The sequence below is a fragment of the Rhagoletis zephyria genome, unplaced genomic scaffold (assembly GCF_001687245.7).
Source record: "Rhagoletis zephyria isolate East Lansing unplaced genomic scaffold, Rhagoletis_zephyria_1.1 Rzeph_scaffold_00022, whole genome shotgun sequence".
Taxonomy (NCBI): Eukaryota; Metazoa; Arthropoda; class Insecta; order Diptera; family Tephritidae; genus Rhagoletis; species Rhagoletis zephyria.
Window position 1 is genome coordinate 276,770 of NW_016157106.1, and position 25,795 is coordinate 302,564.

The 25,795-nt window shown below is 35.5% G+C and overlaps 1 protein-coding gene across 7 annotated transcripts in view; it reads right to left on the minus strand.

The window, feature by feature from the left end:
* Rcd6 (Reduction in Cnn dots 6) overlaps positions 1-21,468 on the minus strand; it is a 29,040-nt gene extending 7,572 nt beyond the window's left edge. Inside the window, exons 1-3 of one of the 7 annotated variants that reach the window (XM_017615139.1) lie at positions 21,352-21,468; positions 15,269-15,485; positions 3,340-3,501 (exon numbers count right to left, since the gene is read on the minus strand). In XM_017615139.1, coding sequence (XP_017470628.1) covers positions 3,340-3,402 — 63 coding nt within the window. In that variant the 5' untranslated portion in view covers positions 3,403-3,501; positions 15,269-15,485; positions 21,352-21,468. Of the gene's footprint in view, positions 1-3,339; positions 3,715-3,746; positions 4,063-15,268; positions 15,771-21,101 lie in introns of those variants that run through there. The other 6 variants (XM_017615130.1, XM_017615124.1, XM_017615116.1 and 3 more) reach the window with 6 other exon arrangements.
* Positions 21,469-25,795: the final 4,327 nt, after the last annotated feature.

Here is a 25,795-nt window from a genome sequence, read left to right on the forward strand (position 1 = left end):
GCCTTTCCGACCATGATCAACGGCCTGTAAACAGGGCGGAGCGGAAACTAGGTCTTTCCGCCCGCCGCACACAAAAGTAGACTGGAGACAAGGCCTCGCCAGCTACCCAAATTGCTATTGAATATCATTGTTATCTTTACAAGTTAATATTTATAATTATTTCACTCTGTAATGTATCACACATACTTAAATATTCTAAATCTTTTTATCTCAACTGTCTGTAAGAAAACATTTTTCTGTAGACTAAAAATAAATAAATAAATAAATAAATAAATAAATAATAAGCATCCATAGCAAACAATTGAGAAAAAAAATAAATATTACGGGGATAAAAACATCTCATCAAATTTCTTTATTAACACACATAAATCCGATTGTGTTCTGATGTAACGATTTTTTTCGATTTAGTTGAAATGTAGGCGTTAAGGGCACTCCTTATCCATAATCGATTGATTAAAAACAAAAAAATAAAATTATATTAAAGTTAGAGCTATCCCAGAAAATCAAAGTTGAAGAATAAAAATCACCTTTGTGCACTTATGTACATATCTTTTTGCTGGAAGAAAGGCATGACACAAAAAAACACAGTTCTTAGTTATGGGTTTCCCGTTGAACAGAAATAACAATAACTAAAAAAATTGCATATATTTATAGCCGTAAATCAGTAATCAAACCCTAATTCTTCGGTTCCTCACTTTGTTAAAATATTGTTTTCCACGTATGGTTGCGGCCGCTGTGTATAGTGGTAAGCAGTACGCGCTTCCACTGCGCAGGGCCAGGGTTCAAGCCCTGGTTAAAGCAACATCGCAAAAAATATAGAAAAAGGTCTTTTCTTAACAGCGATCGCCCCTCGGCAGGCAATGGCAAACCTCCGAGAGTATTTCTGCCATAAAAAACACTTCGAATAAAAATGCAATCGCCATTCGGAGTCGCCGTAAAACTGTAGGTCCCTCCGCTTTGTGTGACAACATCAAGGCGCACGCCACAAGTCGGAGGAGAAGCTCGACCAAACACTAACATATGTGTAAGCGCCAATCTGTTATTATTATTAGTTATAGTTGCTAGGCAAAATGGTAACGCGGAAAATTGCAGAGCAGAAAAATCTCTTCTAATGAGCCACAGTTAACAGATGCCGTTCTTCATTTTTTACATAAAATAAAAGCAGGGCTGGTAGATATATTTGCATTACTAACTAAAAACAAAAAAGGACAGTGCTGTCTTGGGCTATGCCGAAGACTTAAAACCTTTCATTAACATCAGAAAATTTCACTTTAACCCATTCCTGCATCTGAAATTAGTTGTTTGGGAGCTAAAAAAAAAAAATCTTTGTATATTCACTGCATGCATAGAGGAGTTATGTAAAAAAAAATTATATCTGAACAATTTGTGGTATAGAAAATGTGCATCATAAGGCACCGATCTAAATGATATTCACTGCTAGGTATGATCGGTATGTAAGCCGGTAACACAATTTAATGGTTTTAGCTGCCTACATAAAGGATCTATATCGCAAAAACTTGTAGCTGAACAATCAGTGGTATAGGTACGGTGACCATTCGTCCTGTATTAAACGGGACAGTACTCTTTTTTAACCAATTGTCCTGGCAATTAATTTATTTTATACAGGACGCCAAATGTTCTGTATTTCTTTTAATGTACTGTATTTGTCCCGTATTCGGGGTTCGGTATTTCGACGCCTCAAAAGCTCATTAAAATAACATACCCATGAACTAGTTTTAAATGATGTTCGAATATCGAGCCCTAACCGCCAAAATAACGTAAGCGACATTTTTTTCAAAAATTTCATTTTGATGCAGAAATGCATCTAGATGCTCTAGGAATATTTCTGCATCAAAAAGAAAATTTTGTAAAAAATGTCGCTTACGTTATTTTGGCGGTTAGGGCTCGATATGATCGTAACTTTCTCCATAAACAGTTATTGTTTTCTAATCTGAATGCCTGTGCTTCGAATCGAGGAACACATACAGTGACCAAAATATAAATTAGGATTCTACATTTTAGCAAAGTTCGGCTATTTTTCTCGCTGTTTCAGGGCTGATAAATACTTCTAATATCATTTAAGAAGGTGTTAAGATCTTTTAGCTTTTATGGAAAAAGTTAAAAAAAAAATATTTTTTCTTCCGTATTCGGCTCGCATAAATATGGTCACCGCAGGTACAGGAGATCTAGCTAATGCAGTGCTCGGTTTTATACGTCAAAATGAATTGTTAGGTAAAACCCCATATCTGAACAATCATAAGTTGTATGGAGGCCGAAACTTGTAAGCTGTTTGTTAATAAAAAGAGAAAATAGTGCCAAATTTCATTTTCCTAGTGGAGGAGTTATAACGAAAAATCTCATATCTCAACAATCAGTTGTATACGATTCCTACAAAGTACTAATACATTATACAAATACACCCGCTTACCAATTTTTAGTTAGTCGGATATCTCGAAAACTGAGGGACTAGATTGCGACAAACAGACGTTCTGATTTAAGTATACATTTTCATTGGTTTATCTCTTCTTGTTGATAGTTACAAACATACAAACATCGGACCAAAGTTATAATATCATTTCATGTTCATAAAATCGACGTTCTTCCAGCAAACATGGAAAATATGTATTTGCGAAGGAGACATGTAAAATCTTTTAAGCTTTGTCGTTCTCATTATGTACATTTTCACTTATTCGTACAGCTGTGGGGCGCGTCTAAAGTTAATTTTTGTCTTTTATATACGCTGACTATTAATTTGTTGTGTCTATTGTTGTTGTAATTTGCTGTTAATTCTTTGAGGCTGACACCTTAACAAACCGTTGCCAGCATTGTTCATTTCGCTAACGGAAATGTCAACAAAAACGACAGTGTGGCATAGATACGTACGTACGTTTAGATGTATGTAAGTATATTTAAAAGTTGCAAACATATGAACATGCATATTAGGGTGGTTCTTAAAATATCAAGATCATGGGGCACCACTTAATTTTGTTTTTACGTAAAAAATAAAGACATGCACTAAAATTAAAATATTTAAAAAAAAAATAAGGGAATGAAAAAAAAATTATATTTATCTTAACACAAAAATTCGTCAAAATTTTTACTTTGACCAGCTATAGCTCAGATCAGATTTCAAGTATAAATTTTGTCGACTTGTACGATTTAAAAAACATTTCTATTCCTCACAACCAAAAAAAAAAGCTTTTAATTTTCGTGTGTCTTTATTTTAGAAAAAAAAATAAATCGGTGCCCCATACAAAATTTGGATGTTAATAGGTTTAAGGACCACCGTAATGTTTGTAAATATAAAATTAAATACGATATATTGAGTTTCTCACTTACCAATAGCAAACCAGCCGCCACACAGCAAATCATAAATAAATTGGCTTTTATAAAACGCTCCATTATTTGATCATTCCAAAAGTTTTGTATGCTATTTGTGTTGTTTTTCCTCTTGTGTTGTAGCTGCTGCTGCTGCTGCTGCTGCTGCTTTTCACCAAATGCCTTTTCATAATGCATTGTGAATGTTGTGTTTATTGTATTGCGTGCAATATTTAGAAATAAAAAAAAAGTTAAATGCGCACAAAAAACGTTTGTCTTGTTTGTCGTTAGAAAAACAAATGTATAGTAACAAATGGAAGAACGGTTACACGATATCACAATGCCACGGCACCGGTCAACTAAATATGCTTCAATGTAACCAATTTTTTTTTCTTTTTTTTTAATGTTCGATGTTCAGGTGTTTGAATGAATGTATGAAATTCTTGGGTGTTGACTAAGTGACTTCGATTGTGTCGAGTCAATTTGCAACCAATTTGAGGTGAGTTGTCGAGTTCAATGCTGCTGCTGCTGCCGCCGCTGCCGAAACCAACTGCCACCACTTTTTTGATGGAATGAAGCTTGAGTGTTTGTTTTTGGAATTTACGAATTTTATTGCCGCTGTCATTTGCCCGCTTTGGTGATTGTGCGCTTATTCTTATGTTAAATTTGGCCAATTTTGAAGTTTTTATGTACGTATGGTTGTATGTATGTGGCTTTGTGATATTTGTATTTGTCACCAATAGCCGCTATTTCACCGGTTGAAATTTATGAATCGATTTTATGCTTGTTTTAGTTGTTAGTAAAAAATCAATGCTTGTTTTTGTGGACTTCTCCTTTGACAATGAATTTAAAATTGCTTTTATTTTTTTTAGTACTTTCCTCTTTGCTTTTTATCGCTTATTTTATGCTATATGTATGTATTTTTTAAAGCTAAAAGAAGCGTTTTTATGCATTAAGCTGCTTATGTCTCTATACATACATACGAGCGTATGTCGTATTTGTCTGTCTGTCGTTGTATTTGTCGCGCTTTCAATGTGCAGTTAGTTGTGCTGAAATGAAAATTTCCACCGTTTAATGTTTGAAGTTTATCAAATGGGCGTTTGGAATGGAATTGTTAGGATGAAGATACATATGTATATAGTAAATGAGGAATGAGTTTATAAGTGTGTATGTATGTATGTATATTTATAAGTTTATGAAATTTTTTATCTGCTTTTTTGTACATGTAAGTAGTATAAACATTAAATTACCCGCAATTTACAATATTTCGCTTCTCTCACACTGACTTTGCAAATTATTTAAACACAAAAGACTTTAGGCACGAACTCAGTGAGTTGAATTAAATTTTCAAGAGCAATGCTTAAACTTTTTATTGCCCTACTGACACACAGCGCATTTTATGATAGTTTTTTTTTGTCACATATTTCCGAATGCTTGTTTTTACTGAAATAGAGTGAAAGAGAGTTTCATGAGTTGTCGGATGAAGTGCATACTTTTTACCAGACAAGAACGGAATGAGGCAAAAAGTCGAATGAACTGTTTAGTGTTTGTGTGAAAACTGAGAAATTTTTGGCGCCAGCTATTCTTGCTTGATCCCTTTTTCATCCAAGTATCGAACAGACATCGTACATAGTGCATACTCATAGTACATTCATAGTATGAAGTCGATTTTTTGAGTAAATTTAAAAATTAAATTGCTTGGAAATGTCAAGAGTTTTAAAAGTGCTTCTCAGCGGTTGAAAATTTACTAAATTTTTATGGTCTAGACTGTTTACCTATGTATAGTCTTTCGTAATACTTAATTGTATTTCAGTTACCATCGACCCATGGTTACAGTGTCTAGTCTTCCAAAGGTCTGATTGTCTGAATCTGACCGCCGATTTCATAGCCACTTCTTTGTGGTGAATACCGAAAGGTATGCTTCTTAATTTTCTGGCATTATATTGTTTGTTAAGTCCGGACCACCAGATCAGTGCGCCATATGTTAGGATTGGTCTTATGATCGCGGTGTACATCCACATACCAAATTAAGGTTTTAGTCCCCAGTTTCTGCTGAAGGTTATGTTGCAAGTATAGTATGCAACGCAGGTATTCTACCGAAATACGAATTTCAGCATTAATTTTTCAATTAAATTTGCTATTCAGCAAGACCACAAGGTACATTGCGCTAGGGTTCTTTCAAGTATTTCTCTAAAAGTTTAATGGGCTGCAGCTGCTATTACAATATCATCGGCGTACGTCAGAACTTCAACACCCGCTCGGTAGAGTCGTCGCATTAGTAACAAAAAATTAATACTTTCTTTGAAACAATGAATATTTTCAATACAGACGCATTTCTTAATATCCAGCTAATTCGCAAATAAGCGGTATTTTTCGACATTTTGTCGATTTCAACCCAAACTTTGATCGACAATAAAGGAAGGTATTTTTAGAGGTATAAAACTTCGAAAACAATGAGATTACATAATTTCGAACTGAAAGTTTACTATACTCAATAGAACAATGATTGAATGCTAAATATTAGTGTTTCAATACATATCATTTCGATCATAGGGACCGCGACTGGCTCGCATTTTGCGGATTCTTCAAGTCAAGTTTTCGACCACTTTTTCCTGCAGTCGGATGGTTGTCTCCCAATGCGTCCAAAGTATCTGTTTGTTGGCATCGAATCTAGAGGTGTTAAGTCGTATGCCCTCAGTGCCCACTTAACTGACATTAACGCATTTACCAACTCTTTTGCGTTTGTTTTTGTATTATTTTAATTTGCGCAGTTGGAAACCGTTATTCATGATAAACTGGCAAACATAACTGAGCACATATCATTGTGACCAATTTGTATGTAATAGTTATCGGTAAACGGAACCCTAAAAACGACCTAATAGTGAAAAACAACAAAACTGCTGGAGCTGCAAAGACAAATAGTCAGCGCATACGCTTCTTGGCACCCACGTCACTATTGACAGTTACAGGTTTGAAAAAGTAGACAACTTCGTTTATTAAGGAACCAGCAGTAACGCCAATAATAATGTCAGCTGTCAGTGATATTTCAGACTGACTCATTTTCCCTTCGAGGAATATAAGTCTCCCAGGTAAGGGGTACACATTCTAAGCAATTAAAAATTTTCAACGGAAATGATGCAATCGATTTCTTTCACAAATTGCAATTCAGTCCACAAATGCAGAGTAACGCACTCCCATATTTACACAAAGCATCAAGTATATGAATTTCGCTAAGTTTCAAAGTCAGTGCCTTGAGACTCAGCAATTTTCTACGCTAAAGCGCTTCTTGGGAGCGTTATCACCCACACTTAAAATAATCTAAGGCGTAATTCAGCTTCAAATCAATGCCAACCCCCTTTTATGCGTTGCATAATAACGCAGTCAAACCAATTTTGTACAATTTAAGCAAATTTAAAATTCTCAAAAAAAGACAAGAAGTAATTTCAGACATTGGAGCTTAAAGTTGCGTGGCGCAGCGTAGCGGCTTTATTAAGTCATTTTTTTTAGTGTTATAACACCGATTATTTGATGCTATGAATTCAACTTTTATACAAACATAAACTACGCGTACATAGTATTTAAACCAACAACATCAAAAATGCAAAAAAAAACAGTAAATTAAATTTTCGAAGAAGCATCCAAGCAAATGTGTATGTATTTCCATATGGATCTATGTACGTAAGTAAATTTGAAGTAGTCACTTGAGAAGCCAACGACATGACAAGCCAAAAAAAAAACACCTCCTCAAGTATGCGGGTTTACTATTATATAATAGCATTAAAACGTCAAAATGCCAGTGAATCGCTTAACATTGAGCTTGTGTGATTGCTTGCGTGATTTATTGAAGAGCCTCCACTCGCTCAATTGAGTGGGTATTTAGGGGTGCAGCGGCAGTTATTGATGTGCGACTGCGAGAGCGATGACGTTAGTGGACAAAACTTTTAGTTGTATTCGTCATTTTTTACTTAAAGAGTATTTTTCAATTTATTAGTCATATTGATCGTACATTAGCCGATTAGAGCGCTACTGGATTTATTTTATAGCACGCGCCAAAATCAGGCAGACTTATGCTTGTAAGTAAAATAATTCTATGTTGGATAAGTAAACGGTGAATGGACAGTATTTACACAAAAAAAAACTGTTTAGTCATGTATAGACACATATCAACATATGTACATATGTATGTATGGGTGTATGTAGTATGTACCATTTATGTACATGTAAATAAAACCAATAACGTAATAAAGCAATCGTCCGTACATTGCAGACGAACGGATACCGCGTGACAACCGCAATATACCAACACCGGATATTGTTAAAGAATGTATAAATATGTACGCTCGAACGTTGGTTTTCGTATTTTATTATCATTGTTCTGGCCATACCTTCTTGAGTGCATACGTATATTTAGCCTTATGGTTATACGTTTGGCTCATTTTCTCGTACGTGCCCTACCGCCAATACTGTCATTTTTTGCAGTGAGGCATAATTGCAGTAAAGAACTCTACTGCATTTAAGTAAGAAATTAGCGACGTACATTTTTTGTTTTGCCGTTCGTTCTCTATTTTTCTCCTATCTCTTTCAAGATTTTTGCAATCTTTCTTTAACTTGATTTTTGCTGCATATTGTTCTCTCAAGTTCGTTTCTTAAGTCTTTAGTTTCAGTCGCTTTATTGAATATTAATTTTTATAACTTTCATGATTTTTTTTTTACAGCCCTACCAGCGCTATAGTTCCACTCATATAATACATCAACACTGATACATATATATATGTATGTATACGCTATCCTACTGTAACTTATTTTGAAGGACGGTGTTGCCTTTGGAGTTTACCTTTGTTTTCCTAAAAGTCGTTTTTCTCTTTTAATTTATGACACGTCATTTGATATTTAAAAATCATTATTATAAAACATTAATACATTTTAATAACTACTACATATCTCGCAGTCATAGCTTTAAAAACAGAACCTAAAATTCAAAAACATTTGTTCTTTATTGAAGCGAAACTTCTTTGCGCTCTGTTAGGTGTAAATCCAAACATCGAGAAAACAAAAAAAAATTACAGAAAGGAGGGCATGGCAGGAGTGGTTGGGCGCTGTTATGACTAACGACTAAGAATAAGGTTGCGATTAAGATTCAAATTAAAAGTAAGATTAAAGCTAAGATTAAAATTAAGAGTATGATTAAGTTAATGATCAAGATTAGGGTTGAGATTAAGATTGAGGTTAGGATTAAGATTGAGGTTAAGATTGGGATTAAGTAACATTAAGATTAAGATTGAGATTAATATTAAGATTAAGATTAAGATTGGGATTAAGATTATGACAAATATTTAGATTAAGATTAATATTAATAAAAGTTAAGATTAAGATAAATATTAAGGTTAATATAAAGATTAAGATTAAGATTACGATTAAGATTAGGATTAAAATTAAGATTAAGATTAATATTAAGATTATGATTAAGCTTAAGATTAAGGTTACGTTAAAGAATTAGATTAAGATTAAAATCAACATTGGAATTAAGATTAGGATTAAGATTAAGATTGAGATTAAGATAATTGTTCATTATTTTGGAGAAAAATACTCATGTAATATGGTGGGCTATACTGGTATAGGAAAGAGGAAGTTTCACTTGAGTCGCGCGTGGGATTCTCGCACAATTTTTCGGATTTCAAAATCTTTATCTATATATGATTGTTGAAATACCACAAAAACTCTTGGTGCCAAATATGCGTTAGCGCAGGGCTGGGTATAACATCGTCGATCACTAAGCCAAAGAACAGGAGGAAAGCTTAAGAAAACAAGGTGCTACTCTATATTCCGTGGAAACCTTCAATAGACAATAAATAAAAAAAAATGATTGGCGCTCATATTTTTGTTAAGTGTTTGACTGAAATCTCCTTCAATTTGTGGTGTGTTTCTTGAATGTTGTTCCTCCCGGGAGCTTGAGATCAATGCACTCTGCATTAAATATCGAAGACAGAGGGAAACAAAGTTTGCCGATCGAAAAATAATGATTTTCAAGGATTCGGTATCTTCCAGTCACTTGAAACTTGCACATTATCAGACTAAAATTGATTGGACTATAAAACTGTGTATTCAGAAAAATTCAAACCCTTCCGAGAAAAAAGTTTGAAATTTAGGTGAAAATTTGTTGCACTTTTTTGAAGTTTTCCACAAATTGTTAAACTTGGGTTTATATGGGGTTTGTTAGAGGAAGAACTATAATTTAATTGAAAATTCTCAAAAATAAATAAATAAACATAAGTTGCACACAATATCACTTTGAAATGGCGTGCTATAGATATGACCGATACTGTATGTACTCGTACGTCTCTTAAGCGTAGGAAGAAAGCAAAGAACTGTAGGTAAGTTACATTAATTTTTGGATCGGCTGAACTGTGAACGAAGGAGCCATGTTATCTATACTTAAACAGAAAATCTGACACACCCGAGGAGGTGGTCAACTAAACTTATCGTTTTCTCAGTTCTTGAGAACAAGGTACTCTATTAGTAAACATTTCAGTTCATCTCGCTAGGATTCTTAATATTATTTCGATATTTAGTTTCGTAAAATAAGCAACTGACCGTAATTAAAAATCGGAGTACTGGATTAGAATGCAAGTAGTATTTAAACAAATTTGGCTTAGTGTTCAAGAAAATTTAGCAGCAAAAGTTATGCCTTAGAATTTGTACGGTTCTGATATTTATAGATATAAAAATATTTCCAATATACTTAAGCCAAGACATACATAATTGACAATTAACTGCAACTTTTTGCATATTTTATTACCTATGCCTTTCGCACTTTTTCTTTCAACACGTTCCCCTTTTTGCGCATCGGCACTTTTACCATATACTACATACAATATTAATTATTTAACGTAATAAACCGCTGGAATTGATAATGCAATGCCGCAACTATTATGGCTTATATCCCAATACACAGTATATTAATGGTGGAAAAATGTTAGCGGTAATGACGCGAGCAACGGCTACCACGCCGTAGACGTTTACCTCTTTGTTTGCGTACGATTTTGGTGCTGCGCTCTATGAACAACAGGCACTTTTGTTAATACTTATTATATGTGCATACATTGTTGTTGTTATGGGGCCGCCAATAATACGTGTGTATGTATGTACACAGGCAGCGCTCATTTGTGCTGCTATTCTACTTGCCAATTGAAAAGAAAAACAACTGTAAATTTACTGTGGCAACATACTTTCCCCACCTCTTACGCCAGCCAATAGATTTCAATAGAACCGTTGGAATCAAAAGTGTGCAAGTGGTGGCAGACTATGGAAGTGGTTTATGAACAAAACACAAATACATACATATGTATCAATATCTATATGTACATATGTATGTATGCATATTTTATTCATATTAATTGAGCCTGTGTTTGTATCTCTACACATATATATTGGTTTTAATATGCACGAATTGAGACAGTTGTTTGACTTATCGATTCGCGTCACTTAGCCTACAATTTGTGCATTTACATATATTCAAATTTTTACAGTTTTTACGTTACCGTTTTAATAGTAATCATTATTCAAATTAGTACGCTAGCCAATTGTACGGATATTTGTTTTTTTATCTGAAATTGATTTAATTTCGAATCTAGTTTTATGAAAAGTTTAGTTGTAGTCTATGAAAATATTTGGAAGCGGCATACAACTTTAGGATTATAAGATTTATATAAAATCAATCATTTAGCACATTTGACAGTCACAGAGTGGTGTTGTCTAGAAATTTGAATCGAGAATGAGGGCAGTTCAGTAAAAGCTTTCCACACAACACCACTCTGTAACGGTGAAAATGGATAAATCTGTACAAATGTACAAATCGTGTGATTCCTGCTTAACAGTGGAATTATATCGTTAATACTGTTATTGTTACTTATAAGGAGAGCCATTTGAAAGATAAAAATCCATACAGTTTTATTAGTTAACAACGTTAACCGAGGGGTTAAAAGTTTCAATTAGGAGTAGGCAGAAGCTACAATGTTTGGTGGGAGCAAGATCCAATTGATATTAGAACAAATAAAGAAATACTATATAAGTGTGTTGTTCGAGTGATATAAAATTTGGTGAGGGATGCAAATCATAAAAAATGCAATATATAATGGACTTTTCAAATTTAGGGCTTAACATTTTTTTCGTTTTTAAACAGTGGAATCGTGTTTCTCGTCTCAAAGTCTATAATATTAGTACACATAATAAAAAACTCAACATTTTTTTCGGAATAAATCCGTTGGATTTTGCATGTTTCTTTTTCGAAGAACACTATTATTGACCAATTCTTTTAAGGTCAAGGAGTAATTGTGGCTCAATGGCAATATTTTTCCGTGAAAAGTAATTACATTAGCTTTCGAAACTATTTTGTTTCATATCAAATTAATTCGCATGGAGTATTAAAAAACAAACTGTGTGCCATGAAGTTAGCTCGAATATCTTATTTTTCAGTCGAGAAATGTAATTTTGAAATTTTCAAATTATTCAAAAACATATGACTCAAAACAAAACATTTATAAAACTATAATTCATTTTTAACAATGTCTATCATACTTGGACATACAAAATTTTTGATTCTTATTTCCCCACATTTGGACCACATTAATGAATCTAAAATTTGTTAAAATTTATGTTTCACATGTGGCTGCATTTTTATTCTCTAAAGCAAATAAAAGAGTTGAATGCCCTTAAAAGTAGGCTAAATTTAATTTAATTGGTGAACTGCTAAACCTACATAAGTATAGGTATAAACTCGTAAATGGATAATTTCAAATTATTTACGCACTCATTGTTAAGAAGCAATTAATTACTGGCAGAAATAATTGAAATTTATCAGCGCTTTACCATCAATTAACATTAATACGTACAGTATTTAAAACATTGAAAGTGGAAATGGTTTGATGAAAAGAATTGCAAAAAAATCAAATATTAAGCTAACAATGCTTCTTAGTTTTATAAGCAATTTTTTATACACATATTTCAGTAAAGATTCTCGTTGATTCTCCACAGACCGTTTCTATTGAAAAGGACACTCAGTAATGTTAGCTTCGGAGGCCATAGAGTTTTCATCCTCTACCTCCTCAATAAAATCTCCATAACCGATATCGTGTTATGCCGAATCGGTTGCCGGACGACATTTGTCAGTCTAAAAGGGTGATAGTCTACGTTCCAAAGCCCCTGTGCGCTCTGAAACTAGACGGCTTTAAATGGATGGATCAAACTCCGATTGGATGATCGATGGAGGTATTTACTCGAAACTCCCTTTGCCTAATTGCTGCAGGGTACATAGTGTGACTTTGAACACAGCATTTAGCTCCGTCTAAATTGAGATCAAACAAGCGAAACGTAATGCGGTACTGCTGGCGTATGCAGATGACATTGGTTGATCTAGCGGTGAACGGAAACAAAACAAATTACAATCAGGCAACTACTATGTCGAACAAATATGAGTATACTTTGTGTGCTTTCGCGGTATTCTACATAAGATCTATGACCCTATGAAGAAGATACAAATAACACCGATTACGCTGGCTAGGATATGGCGAATGTATGGTGAATGAGCTGCGGAGAAAATACTCATCTTTTCGGTACCCATCGGTGGACAATGAAAGCCAGGGTGACCACAAACACAAACTTTCCCACGACAGTCGGTTTTACATACATAACCGGAACGCCCCGTATTCATATCGACTATTACTCCAGCATCGTTCCCCAAGGACTTTTTGAGATTAAGTGAATATCAACAGAGATTGACGCCTAACATAACTTTGAGTAAAATTAACCTACCCTCAAAGACGATGACAATACCATAATTAAATAAGATTTCTATGATGGCATGTTGCAATTTCATAATCCGAGTGGGTAGCACAGAAAAAGAGATACAAGTAAACGCTTTAACTAATATACATACATACATGATCTATCTACATAGGTGTGGAGTGATCCGCCGGATGATGACAATGATGAGCTGTAGCGCTATGAGCCAATGACTGTTGAAAAATTGCGTGCGCCTTAATTTCAAATGCAAGTAACGTAATATTGGTACATACATATATGAATATGTAGTATACATACCATACATACATACGTATGTATGTAAATGGAACAGAGGTGAGAAGTTGATGCGAGTTGTGTGCGCCTTGTAAATGCACGAGTTCAATGACAATGCTGCTATTATAGTCTGAGGAAATTTTCTATTATACATATATTCATAGATGCAAACAGTGCTGGCCCCTTGAATGGCGCCACTTTTAATCCTCAGTATCACAGTTTTCCTTCTGTTAATTTAATATTAAAATTTTTTTTATAAAATATATAAATTATTCAATAACAGAGCCCATATTAAAATGATTTGCAAAATTTAAAACATTTATCAAAATTTTTTGATTTTTTTTTAGAATGAGTCTATAAATTTCAGAATAAATAGATCCCTATGGTAGAGAGTGTATTTGCCTATGCACCTCTCCCTTCTCCGTGAAAAGACCTCAAGCTCCAGGAGGAGATGCAAAGATGTCACTTTGGCGGGTATCACGAAAGCGACAAAGATCTTAATCTATAGGGACCTGCAATTATTCTTAGCCACACCTTGACGAAGACCTTCAGTTTTTTCAGTTTGGGATTTTCTTTTCCTGGCACTTAGTGGCATAATAAATCGTACTGGTACCTAGCGCAAGTAACGGCTCAGGACCTATCGGGGTCGAGGAAGCAGCTATTCTGGCTAACTGATCAGCTTCCTCATTTGCTTTCTCTCAATACACTTCAGAACCAATGAGAATTTTACCTCTAAGGTTGAGAGATCCGCCTGACTATAAGTTAAGACTAGGATCCCCTCACTTCCTAAGATGGTTAATGTCTGCGCGCAAAGACTAATGGCAAACACTTCCGCTTGAAAGATGCTTAGGAAGGATCCTAGGGGCACCGATAGCGGTATTCCAGGTCGCCTTGCTATATGTATAATCAACTTATAGGTTCTTTCTAAACTTACTACTCTGAGCATATCGTATCTGAGGAATAGATGCTGTGAAATCTGGGAGGCTAGCTTGTCCATGTTCCTGAATGATAAGGCCTTTATCTCCGCCATCGTACATGTGTGTATAGTCCTCGTGATACTGAGGATCAAAAAGGGGGGAGCTATTCAAGTGACCTGCACTGTGTATGCATATCTACGTGTACATATGTATATACTTATGTGTATAAGTATTGTATACTACAAGGCTTGAGGCGTTAAAAATAATACAGACACGCAGTGAATGCCTGTTGACTGATAAAACGACGAAATTTATGAATAAAATATTTCAAATTATTTTAATTTTCATGGCACTGCAAACGAACTGAGCCATTAAGAAAAGTGCGCATAAATTTAATAAAGCAATTCGCAAGCCTTGTCTGCTGCCTGCAATTTGCCAACCAACAATTTATTTATTGTGCGTTTTTACACATTTATGCATACATATTTTAACTAACACTTGCATTTATGCGTTTATTGTAATGCCAATAATAATGGTGGACGATTACGATTGCCAATAACTTTAGCATGAAAAGCGCAACAGAAACAGTGAAGCGATTATGCGATGGTTTTATGATTACGCTTGTAATCGCGCGCCTGCGCAGCGGCAGTATTTTAATACTTTACACTTCACTGCATTTGATTCCGCTTATGGCTATATTACTATGTTTTATATTTTTGCAATGACATTTTCGCGCGCATAATAAAGCATGAAAGAGCCTACTTTATAAAAATTAGTATATCAAAGCACAGTGAGCTATTTGCATGCAAATAAATAATGCGAAATACGAAAAATGTTAGTTTGTATGTAAATGCATGATTTTACAGTTGTCTGAAGAAATGAATTAATGTATTAATAATGTTCATATGTATATACATATGTATATTATGTTAAGTTTATGTGGAAAAAAAGTTACAAATTACCTTTCACTTTCGTTGTCGTACGTCACGGTTGCTGCAATGTGTCGTTGTGATATCTTCGTTATTGTTGTTGTTGCTTTTGTTATATTTATTCGTATTTATGTAGTTGCCCGCTCGTGTTGAGTGAGCACATTCCAAACGCTTCCGAGCGCTGATTGTTGACAGGAAAGTACAGCAGCTGTACCGCGCGTGGCGCCAAAACTCTGGGATTTGTTGGCAACTGCAGTTGTAGATTTGTGTTTAACCAGAGTACCTTGCAATAAATGTACAAATGTACAAGTATGGCGCAAGCCAGCAAAAATATGTCGTTTTTTTGTTTTTGTTTGTTGCTTTTAATACATTAATTACTATTTTTCTTCAATTAATTTTTTATTGCTTTTGTTTTTGTCGCTGCTAGTGCCTAATGCCAGCGATAGTAAAATCATTATTACTCTGTTATTGGAATTTGCACACACACACACACCCATGCATAATCGTTACTGCTTCACGGATATCACATTCGTTACTATAAAAATTTCCAATGCATTTAATTGTAGTTTTATGAGTTTTCTTTAAGTACTTGTAAAAATTTTTTATTTCATTTTACTTTTCAATGGCTAGTGGCATTAAAGATTTTTGTTTTACAACAACAACAAGTTAACAAGTTAAATTTGATAGAGAAAAGATTTCAACCATTAAACAGATGGGTGAAGGTCGTGCCTTTGTCGGATCTTAGACTATACATAAGTACATGAAAGTTGTTTCCTTTTCAACCGACTTCACAAAAAGGAGAAAGGTTATCAATTCGTCGGAATATTTTTTTATTTTATGTATGTTACCGCATAACTTTGGACCACGTTAACCGATTTCTATAATTCTTTTTTTAAAGGAAATGTGTAACCTCACAGGTGGTCCCATATTAATGGTTTAAATCCGGTAATCGCATCATGAAGAAATTAACGATAATCTTACATTTTTATATGAGAATTGAAGTCGGTTTTGTTTTTTGCTTAAAAGTTTCTTGTTGTTATTTGTTGCATATTTATTTTCGACTTATTTCGCAAGCTTGAACTTTTATTAAATTCAAGACATTCAAAATCGCCTTTTTTCTAGAGATAATTTTTAGTCCGAAATTTTGATCCTATTCCAAATGCTTCGAAAGCCGCCCAGTCATCGAACAAACAGCGTTGTCTATAGTGATTAACTTTGCGCTCCTGGGTAGGTTGAATCTTGTACTTGTACATACCCAGACTCCAGCGCAGCAGTTGGTTCATTTGTTTTAAAGAAACCGGTCGAATTTGGAATTCGAAAGGCTAAAATATTTTTTTAATCAATAGTAAATATATTATATATTTTTTATGCATATGAACTTCTATACTTATGCATAGAACTTCTATAATTGCACCGCAGATCCCAGGTTTAGAAGGTGTAACTATCAGAAGATTTTTGAATAGCTCTGACATAGAAACCCAAAGAGACACGGAAGTGTAGTTAATAAAGAAAATTGACGGCGAAACGTGGCCTTGTATCAATTGAAATACTTTAGACTCAGGTGTGTACGGCGAACTTTTTTTTTTTGTACGATCTAGTGTATATAAACAAAGCGCTTAAACAAATGTTCACCAATCAGATCTATTTCGATGAGTCAATCTCTTAACTTTACTCCAGCTCGGATTCATAACTCGACTTTCCAACTCCAGAAATCGCCTTCAAGTCTTCGCTGGCCTCCTCGTTACCAGTTTCCCTCGAGCCGGAGCCTGTAATGACAGGCCTTTGATCTACCCTATTAAGTACTGATAGACTTCGCATTTGCCAAAGCCGCCAAAGAGCGTGTTTTAAATACAGTATTATACAAATATTTGACTAAGTAAAGAAGCGCAATACGTAAACAAAATAATGTGTACCATAATTCTTTAAAAAGTAAACTTAAATGAAAAGTTGCGTGTGTATTGATTTCAATCTGGTTTTACTTATATTTTTCTTGAATTTCTAGATTGTTTGCTTTAAAAATGTAAATCAAATCAATGTCAGGCGATGATAAACTTTCCGCATGAAGACTAAATCGTCCTGATACCGTACATAAAAAAAAACCTGTCAAACAGCCAATTATCGCACTAAACTATTATCAACTTGGGACCAGTTAGTCGCTTGCTTTGCCCACTTTTATATTTTTAACTGTTATTGTTGTTTGGTTATCTTTTTTTATAAGCAAAAGTATATAGTAGTCGCAAAACGATTACAGGCATCAGCCGGTTTGCGTGTAATACTCCTCCTACATACATACATATTAACTAAATGTGGTTGACAAACATATGGAAATTTACGCTTCAGAAATAGGTATGCAAAATATATAAGAACTGTGAATGTACATGCATACATACATATATACCTACATATCCATTGGTGAAGGTGTGTCAAACCACTCTGTGTATAATTTTTCCCTTCGTAATTGTTGCCAAACACAACAATCACACTGTAGCATCTCGCGAATTATGTGAGTGCCGTAGAAATTTTTTAACGCTTAGTCATAAGGGATCAATCATTCGAAATTCACATACGACAGTACATACGTTTGTATGTTAGGGCGGTTCAATTTTTTGTTACCATGCGCGTATAGCATATGAGTATTCGAAGAAATTGTAAACATTTTCACTGTTGCGCCCTCTGGTGGAAGTTTTAAGAAAAATATAACCGCAGAAATATAACTACAGAAACTCCCTTACCAAAAGACCCCTTATAGAATGTTTTTTGTACAAAATTTAAGCACTTCTTTACGGCATTACAGCAAACTCCAGATTGATTTTAGATCAATTATTCTGTGCTATACGCGCATAGTCGAAAAAATCTTCTATACAAATAAACCCGCCCTAATGTATGTACACTACGCGGTATCAAAAAAAAATTTGCCGTAGACTTTCGAATTAAAACACTTTTGAGGGACAGTTTCGAAAAGAACAAAAAATTTGTTTGGCCGAACGTAAGGGCCACCTTTTTACATTTTTCGTCATATCTTCGCCATTTACAGCCGGATTCTAAGGTATGATATATCAATGCTCTTGTCTCAAGGAGACATTTTTTTTTTGTCCTAAGGTTCATCCACTTCAAGTACCCTGTTGTAAAACTTACCCACCAGATCTCAATTCTTGTCAGCCTTCCGTAACACCCTAATGTAATTAAATTAAAATTTGCTAAAAATCATTAAAATTTTGCTAAGGTGGTACGGTCTAATATACGCACCCAGTAAACATTGTGTCGAACGTTCGAAAATGATCTTCGATATCCAATATGCACATCGAATTGAAAACGAACTCATAACCAACCTTAGATTTCCAACGTTCGTAGTAGATTGTAAATACACTCGAGATGGGTTCGAAAGAATGGAAACCATGGTAACAACTCATTCTCGAAGTGAAATATAAGACAATAACCCCAACTAGAGAATCAAGTTTTGGGATATAAACTACTTACATGAAAAACGAAACTTTTAAGGGTATTTTAAATTGAGCCGAAATATTTTGACGTGATCTATGTATATACAAAAATTTTCAGATTTCATAATATCTACGTTTGGAGAGGAAGAACCGATTATTTCTGGTATGCAGTGTGAATCAGTCTAATAGTATAATTTCAGCAACCGTATGCCTTGATATGCATATATGTATATTACCTGCGTGGAAATCTCACCCTCCCACTATAGAAAGTGGAATGAATGGATCAGTGATGCTCTGCATACGACATCCACGGAAGGGAAGAAAGTGCTGCCAAAAACGTTGTCCTTAGACATAATAGTAAAACATAGTATAGCCTTTGGTGATGTAAAACTGCGAAAATTGTCCAACTGGAGAGCGAATCATTTTGGTCACACCGTTTGCGGGAAAAACGGACTACAGCATGCCAATCACAAACATCCACAAAGGGTATAAAGTTGTGACCACGACATTCCGGGACCTACTGACTATATTCGGTTCTACACTGATGGACCTAAATTGGGCAAAAAGGTCGGAAGAGCCATGAATTTGGAACAACTAAGACTAAAAAGTCTTTCCGCGAACCAGGTGTTTTCCACACCTATCAAGCGGAAAGCGCAAACTAGAAAATTTTAGCTGATAAAAAAGTATTTAGTGCAGTCCAGATGGATTTCAAATTGAAAAATTAGCTGACATTTTAAGTGAAATAGGGCAAAAAGTAGCGCGGTTTGAGCCAAGTTGACAGGCCTGATCGAAGACCTGCAGGTGGGCAAAATATATGTTGTCCTCCCTCTCGCTAGGTCTAGGCTAAGTATTTACTACTTTCTCCGATCCGATGGGATTGCTGATCATTTGTGAAATTGCTGACTGATCAATTCTCGTTGCACAAACAACTGGCATACCAGTTAACCCCATTTGACCTTCCTGCCTTGAAGAGGATGAGACGGAGCACCAATTTGTGTGAGTATAGTGTAAATAAAATTTATTTGTGATGTGTATCTATTAGTGATGTTAATTTTTCCGTCTTCTACGATCCCGGGATTTTCGAGATGTGAGTTTAAAACCTACTTTTTTTTTATTTAAAGTGGCGTTTTTGTAATTTCCAAGATATGATTAATTCCAAAAATTATTTAAAAAATGCAATGCAATGTAGAATGAAAATAGAAAAAAGAGGAAATTTCTTTAAAATTCAAAAATTTAAATTTTTTGCAGATAAGCAGAGTAGAAAAATATTGATTTTTAAGGATTCTATACCATTTATATGAAAAGTTACTTTTTCCCATATAAAAATACATGAAAAACTTTGAGCGCTTTGAGCGACCTCTAAATATCTGTTGATTTCAAAATAAAAAAAAATAGACGTATTCCTTTTTTTCGATATAGAACAATCCTAGGGGGTGAGAGCATAAAAATTCCGACTTTACTTTTTCACATGCATTTTTGGACCATCCTAATGTATATACGAAGTATTGGTGTATTTATTTAAATTCATGACAGCGTGAGTTGGGCGTTGTTGCCGTTTGAGCTGCTGACGGGATGACTTTACTGACTAACTGAGCTGTCTGCTGCGCGACGTGTCGGCTAGCTTAGCCACCAAACTAACTGGCTAGCCAACTGACTGCCCAACTGCCTGCTCTAGTAGCTGAGTAGATTTTTATTAAGCAGTCACATTTTTTCACGTTGACGCTTTGTCTGCAATTTGTTCAACGTTTTAATTTTGCAAATTTGTTTGCTAAGTTAATTTTTCTGTTGTTCTTATTGTTATCTTCGCGTACACTTGCACTGGTTTAATTAAGCATTTTAACTTTTGAACGCATTTACCCATAAACTTATTCAAGTGGCATTCTTAATTGTTACTTTTATTATTGTTTTGTGTTACAAAGTCACACAGCAATTAGTTCAACTCAAAAAGAATAAAAAAGGTAAAAAGTTGCAAGGCAATATGCATAGTTTGAACTAAAACAAAACAAAGGCAAGCGCGCTGTAATTTGTCTCAACTAGAATTGAATTAATTTTTTTCATTTTTTTATTATTATTTTTTTCTTATTTAAAATTTGATTTTTTTTTTCGGTCACACATTTTGTTCCACTTCTTTAGCATTTCCTCATAGCCCCCGTTTTCGCTTTCTTTTCCCACCAATTAGCGCTTTAATTACTTTTTAATTATTTGTCACACATTCAACGAATTCGTTGTTTACCAGCGCTTGTCCACTCCACAGCGCATGCGTGCCACATACTTCTATGTACACATGCCACCTGCTCAACGATCAGCTCTAATTACAACACGCACTTAACATACAACATTAAAGCAAAGCAATAAAAAAAAAAACATTTATTTTCCACACATCGCACACCACCACCACCACCGTCTGGTCTATTTATAGCAATTACCGCAAAGGCAACAGTTTATTTATGCTAATATCGTAAACATCTCACTGGTTTGTCTTGTTGTGTTAACAAGAATGTATCATCAGCACATCTTTAACTGTTTGCTGCTTCGACACTCGCAAAACGTTAGAATACATATGTACAAGCATATAACAGGTATGTATGTATGTATGTACACAAATGATTGCCGGCACTAGCTACACACCACCGTTAAGCGAAAAGTGAAAACGAACGAAAGACTTAAGCAACGAACTTGCGCGTTTGCCTGCCTCACAGCTAGTACGTCGGTTGCTTGCTCGCTTGATTGCTTGCCAAAACGCTGTCCGTGACTACTCGTTTATACGTATGCTCACCACGCCAAACGCTTTGCAACTGATTGCGCTCGCATGCGCAGAAGCATTGGCGACTATAGTTGCTAGCGGCTATATGGTTTCGGGCGTTTCAGCGTTGAACTTTCGGCTTAGCATATTAATTTCAGAGTGTGTATAGTTGGCATGAGTTTGGGAGAGTAAAATTGTAGGCTTTCATTGTTTAATGAAGCAGCTGTCGTCAGTATTTCGTATCGAAGAAATCGCTCTACATTTGCTCACCGGTTTGTTTCACTCGCAGCGGTAAAATGCTAGAAACAGTCGTGTATTTTAGATAATGTCTTCTGAAACTTTGAACTTGATTCTTCTTTCTTCAATACCTACTGTATGCAGCAAAGCGACAGATGACTTTCGCTTACCTAAGGGAAGTGTAAATTTTAGGCCGACCTTCGGCTTCAATTTATGGCAAGCCTTTTCGTGTCAAAATTAGGTTCTGAATTGAAGCGTTGGATTCCCAGTTATAGCCGCTGTTAGAAAAGACTTTTTCGGTCATTCGAGGCTTCATGTGTCAGGTATCCAGCTAACTTAAGGGTTATTGTAGGAGCTGACATTGCAGTTGGGGGAAGTAGGAAAGACCCCAAATGTGTATGTAGTTAGTTAGTTAATTGATTGAGTAAAAACAGAAATACAGGACATCGCGACCCACAAGATCTTTTGTATGCCTTTGATAAGTTCCCAACTCTGACAACTCAACATAATATCAGACTCCCTAATAAAATCTAACAATGACTTGGTAGGCGAATGCCTGATACTAATGAGATCGACTGTGAATGCGTTTAAGGACAATAACACAGAATGTGCTCCGACTCGCTTCGTATTCAAAACAAAGACGGCATTCCGTCTCCGTGGCCAGGCCGATTCGATACTTGTGAGACCACATATGGTTGTGAACAATTAGGTAACCAGTAAGAAACGTGATATTCAAAAAAGTATGTCTTTCCTAACAGAAGCATATCCAAAAAGCCTAGCCCGTCTAGTTCAAACTACCGCTCCCCAACACTTACAGCGTTCTCAGGTTACCAACTCTGTAACTCGAAGTCTGAAGTATGACCAATTGAGTCCACAGAGCAACTCCGGCCCAACAAGGACAGATGATGGGCCTTTCCTAACCAGTTCACCAGCGACCCGTTACCTTCAATCCAGTAGTGTCCTAGTAACTAACCAGCGTCAATGTGCCGTGTTTCCCGCTGCCAAGTGTATAAGAGAGTCAAAGCGCTACCGAAGTGGCCTGCAGTTAATCATCCAATTGGATAGGACCCTGATGGCCACCAGCTGTCTGAAGAGACAATTCCTAGACGCCTTTAAAACGCTTTTCAATGTTTAATCTGGCACAGGTTGAGATTGCTAGGATATCGGCCTGAAACTCTGTGGGTGGAGTACCCATTGCAATGGTAAGTTTTTTGCCCTCCATATTTGAGCCGTCTATATACCATTTTATAATAATAATAATAGACTGGCGCTTACACATATGTTAGTGTTTGGCCAAGCTTCTCCTCCGATTTGTGGCGTGCGCCTTGATGTTGTCACACAAAGCGGAGGGACCTACAGTTTTACGCCGACTCCGAACGGCGATTGTATTTTTATGAGAAGCTGTTTTTCATGGCAGAAATACACTTGGAGGTTTGCCATTGCCTGCCGAGGGACGACCGCTGTTAAGAAAAAACCTTTTTTTCTATATTTTTGCGATGTTGCTTTGACCAGGGTTTGAACACAGGCATTGTGGAGTGGAAGCGCGCACTGCTTACCACTACACCACAGCGGCCGGCACCATTTTACCATTTTATACATCTAGTATTTTGGCATGGAATTTTCTTCTAAAGCAGACTTCTTTTAACATGGATTCATAGAAATGCCACCTTCCCAACCCTAACGGATTCTGTGACCGTGTATGTAGAACCAACCTTTGAAAATTATTTAAATGAGAAATTAAAGTTTTTTGCAACGATTAAAGCGGAGGCGGTCTAGGGAACACCTTAGGCTCTCAAATCCGCTACTATAAATTCTGATGGGTGTACAATTTACACGACACTGCCGAATTGGGTTTCACGCGGGGAGGCTAAACATCACACCGGATCCTCACTTTCTTTTAACCGTTTTAAGACCAAGGGACACATTTTTTTATTGCGACATACATCATATAGTGTGCCTGCTATCCAGTTTACATTTACTGTTGTTTATCTTAATGGTGCGGGCGAAAAAAATCAAAATTCCTAAATATCATTTCCCAAAACAAGTGCACGGTGGTTAAATCATTGTACATACTTGTTGTTTTTCTTTTCGTCGTAATATTATACAGCTTTTTTTGTATTGCATAAACCGTTAATTTCAATTCCAATAAAATTATCTGCTTGCGTGTGAATTAAAATTTATTTCAACCCATTGCACATTCTTTGAGTCGTAAAAAGTGTAAACAAAAATGTGTACAATTCCGTTTCTTATCTTGCGAGTATAATATTTTTAGCGAATCTTGTGCTTTTAATTCAACGGTTAACACGCAATAAAGTCGGAATGTTGGCGGGTGGTGGTCGAAGGCAACGGAGGCGTTTTAAATGTACGTTGCTTTGTAGTGGACAATGCCAGCGCTTTCTGACACTCTAATATTTTTTGTTCTTCATTGAATTTAGACGACTCGTGAGAATCTGCCGCCTCTTGGTCGAATTCTTTTGTTTTACTTATACAAAGTATTTGCATATATGTAGATATCTGAGTATTGAATGGAATGGAAGGCATGCTATGACATATATTTATGCTTTAATTTATGGCTTCACTGCTGCCCCCATTTCTAAAAAAAAAAAAAAAGTATAATTCATTCGTACGTTTGCATACACTGGTATATATACACACATCCATAGGTAAGGTGTGGAAATTTTGGGAACGAAAAAAAAGAAAAGCCCCATAACGCAAACTGAGGTATTATTGCAGATTAAAATTTAACTTTTTTGGGAAACAAGAAACCGAGGCAGTGTTGCCATCAGGAGAATGAAAAAATATACTGAAATGGTATAATTTCAACCTAAATTATACACACAAATTTTGAGATTATAAATTATACAAGCATTATCCTTTGGCTTAATTTGAATAAATGAGGCTGCAAGCCCGCATTGCTCTGAGGAATTAAAACTTTCTTCTAAAAAGACTCGAGCCAGCTGCAGAGCCTCCCCATAATGACGGTCCAAAATTTTTAAAATATTGACGAGCTCATTACTAAAGTCGACTGCCACACAATTATATGTATACTTGAGACAAATTAAGAAACTGCTTTGAAATTTCCATGATCCAGAATTCATGTCACTAGTTTTTAAAATCTGCATTATCAAATAGTTCGACATAACCGTTTTCAAAAGTTTGTCACACATGGCTTTAATTATTTGTAAAGCAATGGTGGTCGCCCTGATTTGAAAAATTATATTCAACTCTTTAAGAAGACAGAGGGATTATTTCATGAAATTAAAGTGTGCAAGGTATAAGCTTTTAGAATAAATCCTCTTGTCAAAAGCCTGCAATCTCATGTAGAGACATATAGCTTCATATTGCTCTAATTCTGGTTCAACGCCTACATCTTTTGGTGGGCCTCAAAACTTTTTGAATTACAACATTGAAGTATTCTTGAAATTCTTTAAGCTACAATATGAGTGGTGTACCACGAGCACTTCATTGTTACGATATTTGGTTTTTGCTGTTTAAAAGGTAATATGTACAATAGAACTAAATTTGCCAAGCATGACATTTGGAGTGACATTTGGAGTATCTGCAAAAAACCCTATAAAATGCATGGGAGACTTTGAGCAGCTTGAGCGACCTCTAAATATGTATGTTTTTTTAAGGAGTAGTATTTTTTCGACAAAGAACAATCGTAGGAGGTGAGAGCATGAACATTTCTCACCTGCATTTTTTGTCCACCCTATTCTTCATATCATGAATTACAAGCCCGACATGGCATGCACCGTCTTAGGTTAGGTTAGGTTTATGTGGCAGCCAGTTCAAATGACCAACTCACTTAGAACTTGCAGGTGATGTCAAACACGAGAGCCTCAGTGACTATTTTCATGGAACCATTGTAAAGCCCTTACGAAGCGTAGGAATGGTTTTATTCCTATACCGGATAGTTCCGTAATAGAGCTAAAGTAGTATTTGCCTAAAAAATCTGCTCAGGGCCCGAATCACGGCACTCGATATCGAACGTAACTCGCATCGAAATTTTTAATTTGAGATCGATAGCGATGCGCTTGGAAACTCTGCAACTTGAAGACGACGTTAATATCATTTAGAGCTGCAAGGCGTTCCTGTGCAGCCTTTAACTTAGGTATTACCACATTCATTGCTTTCATA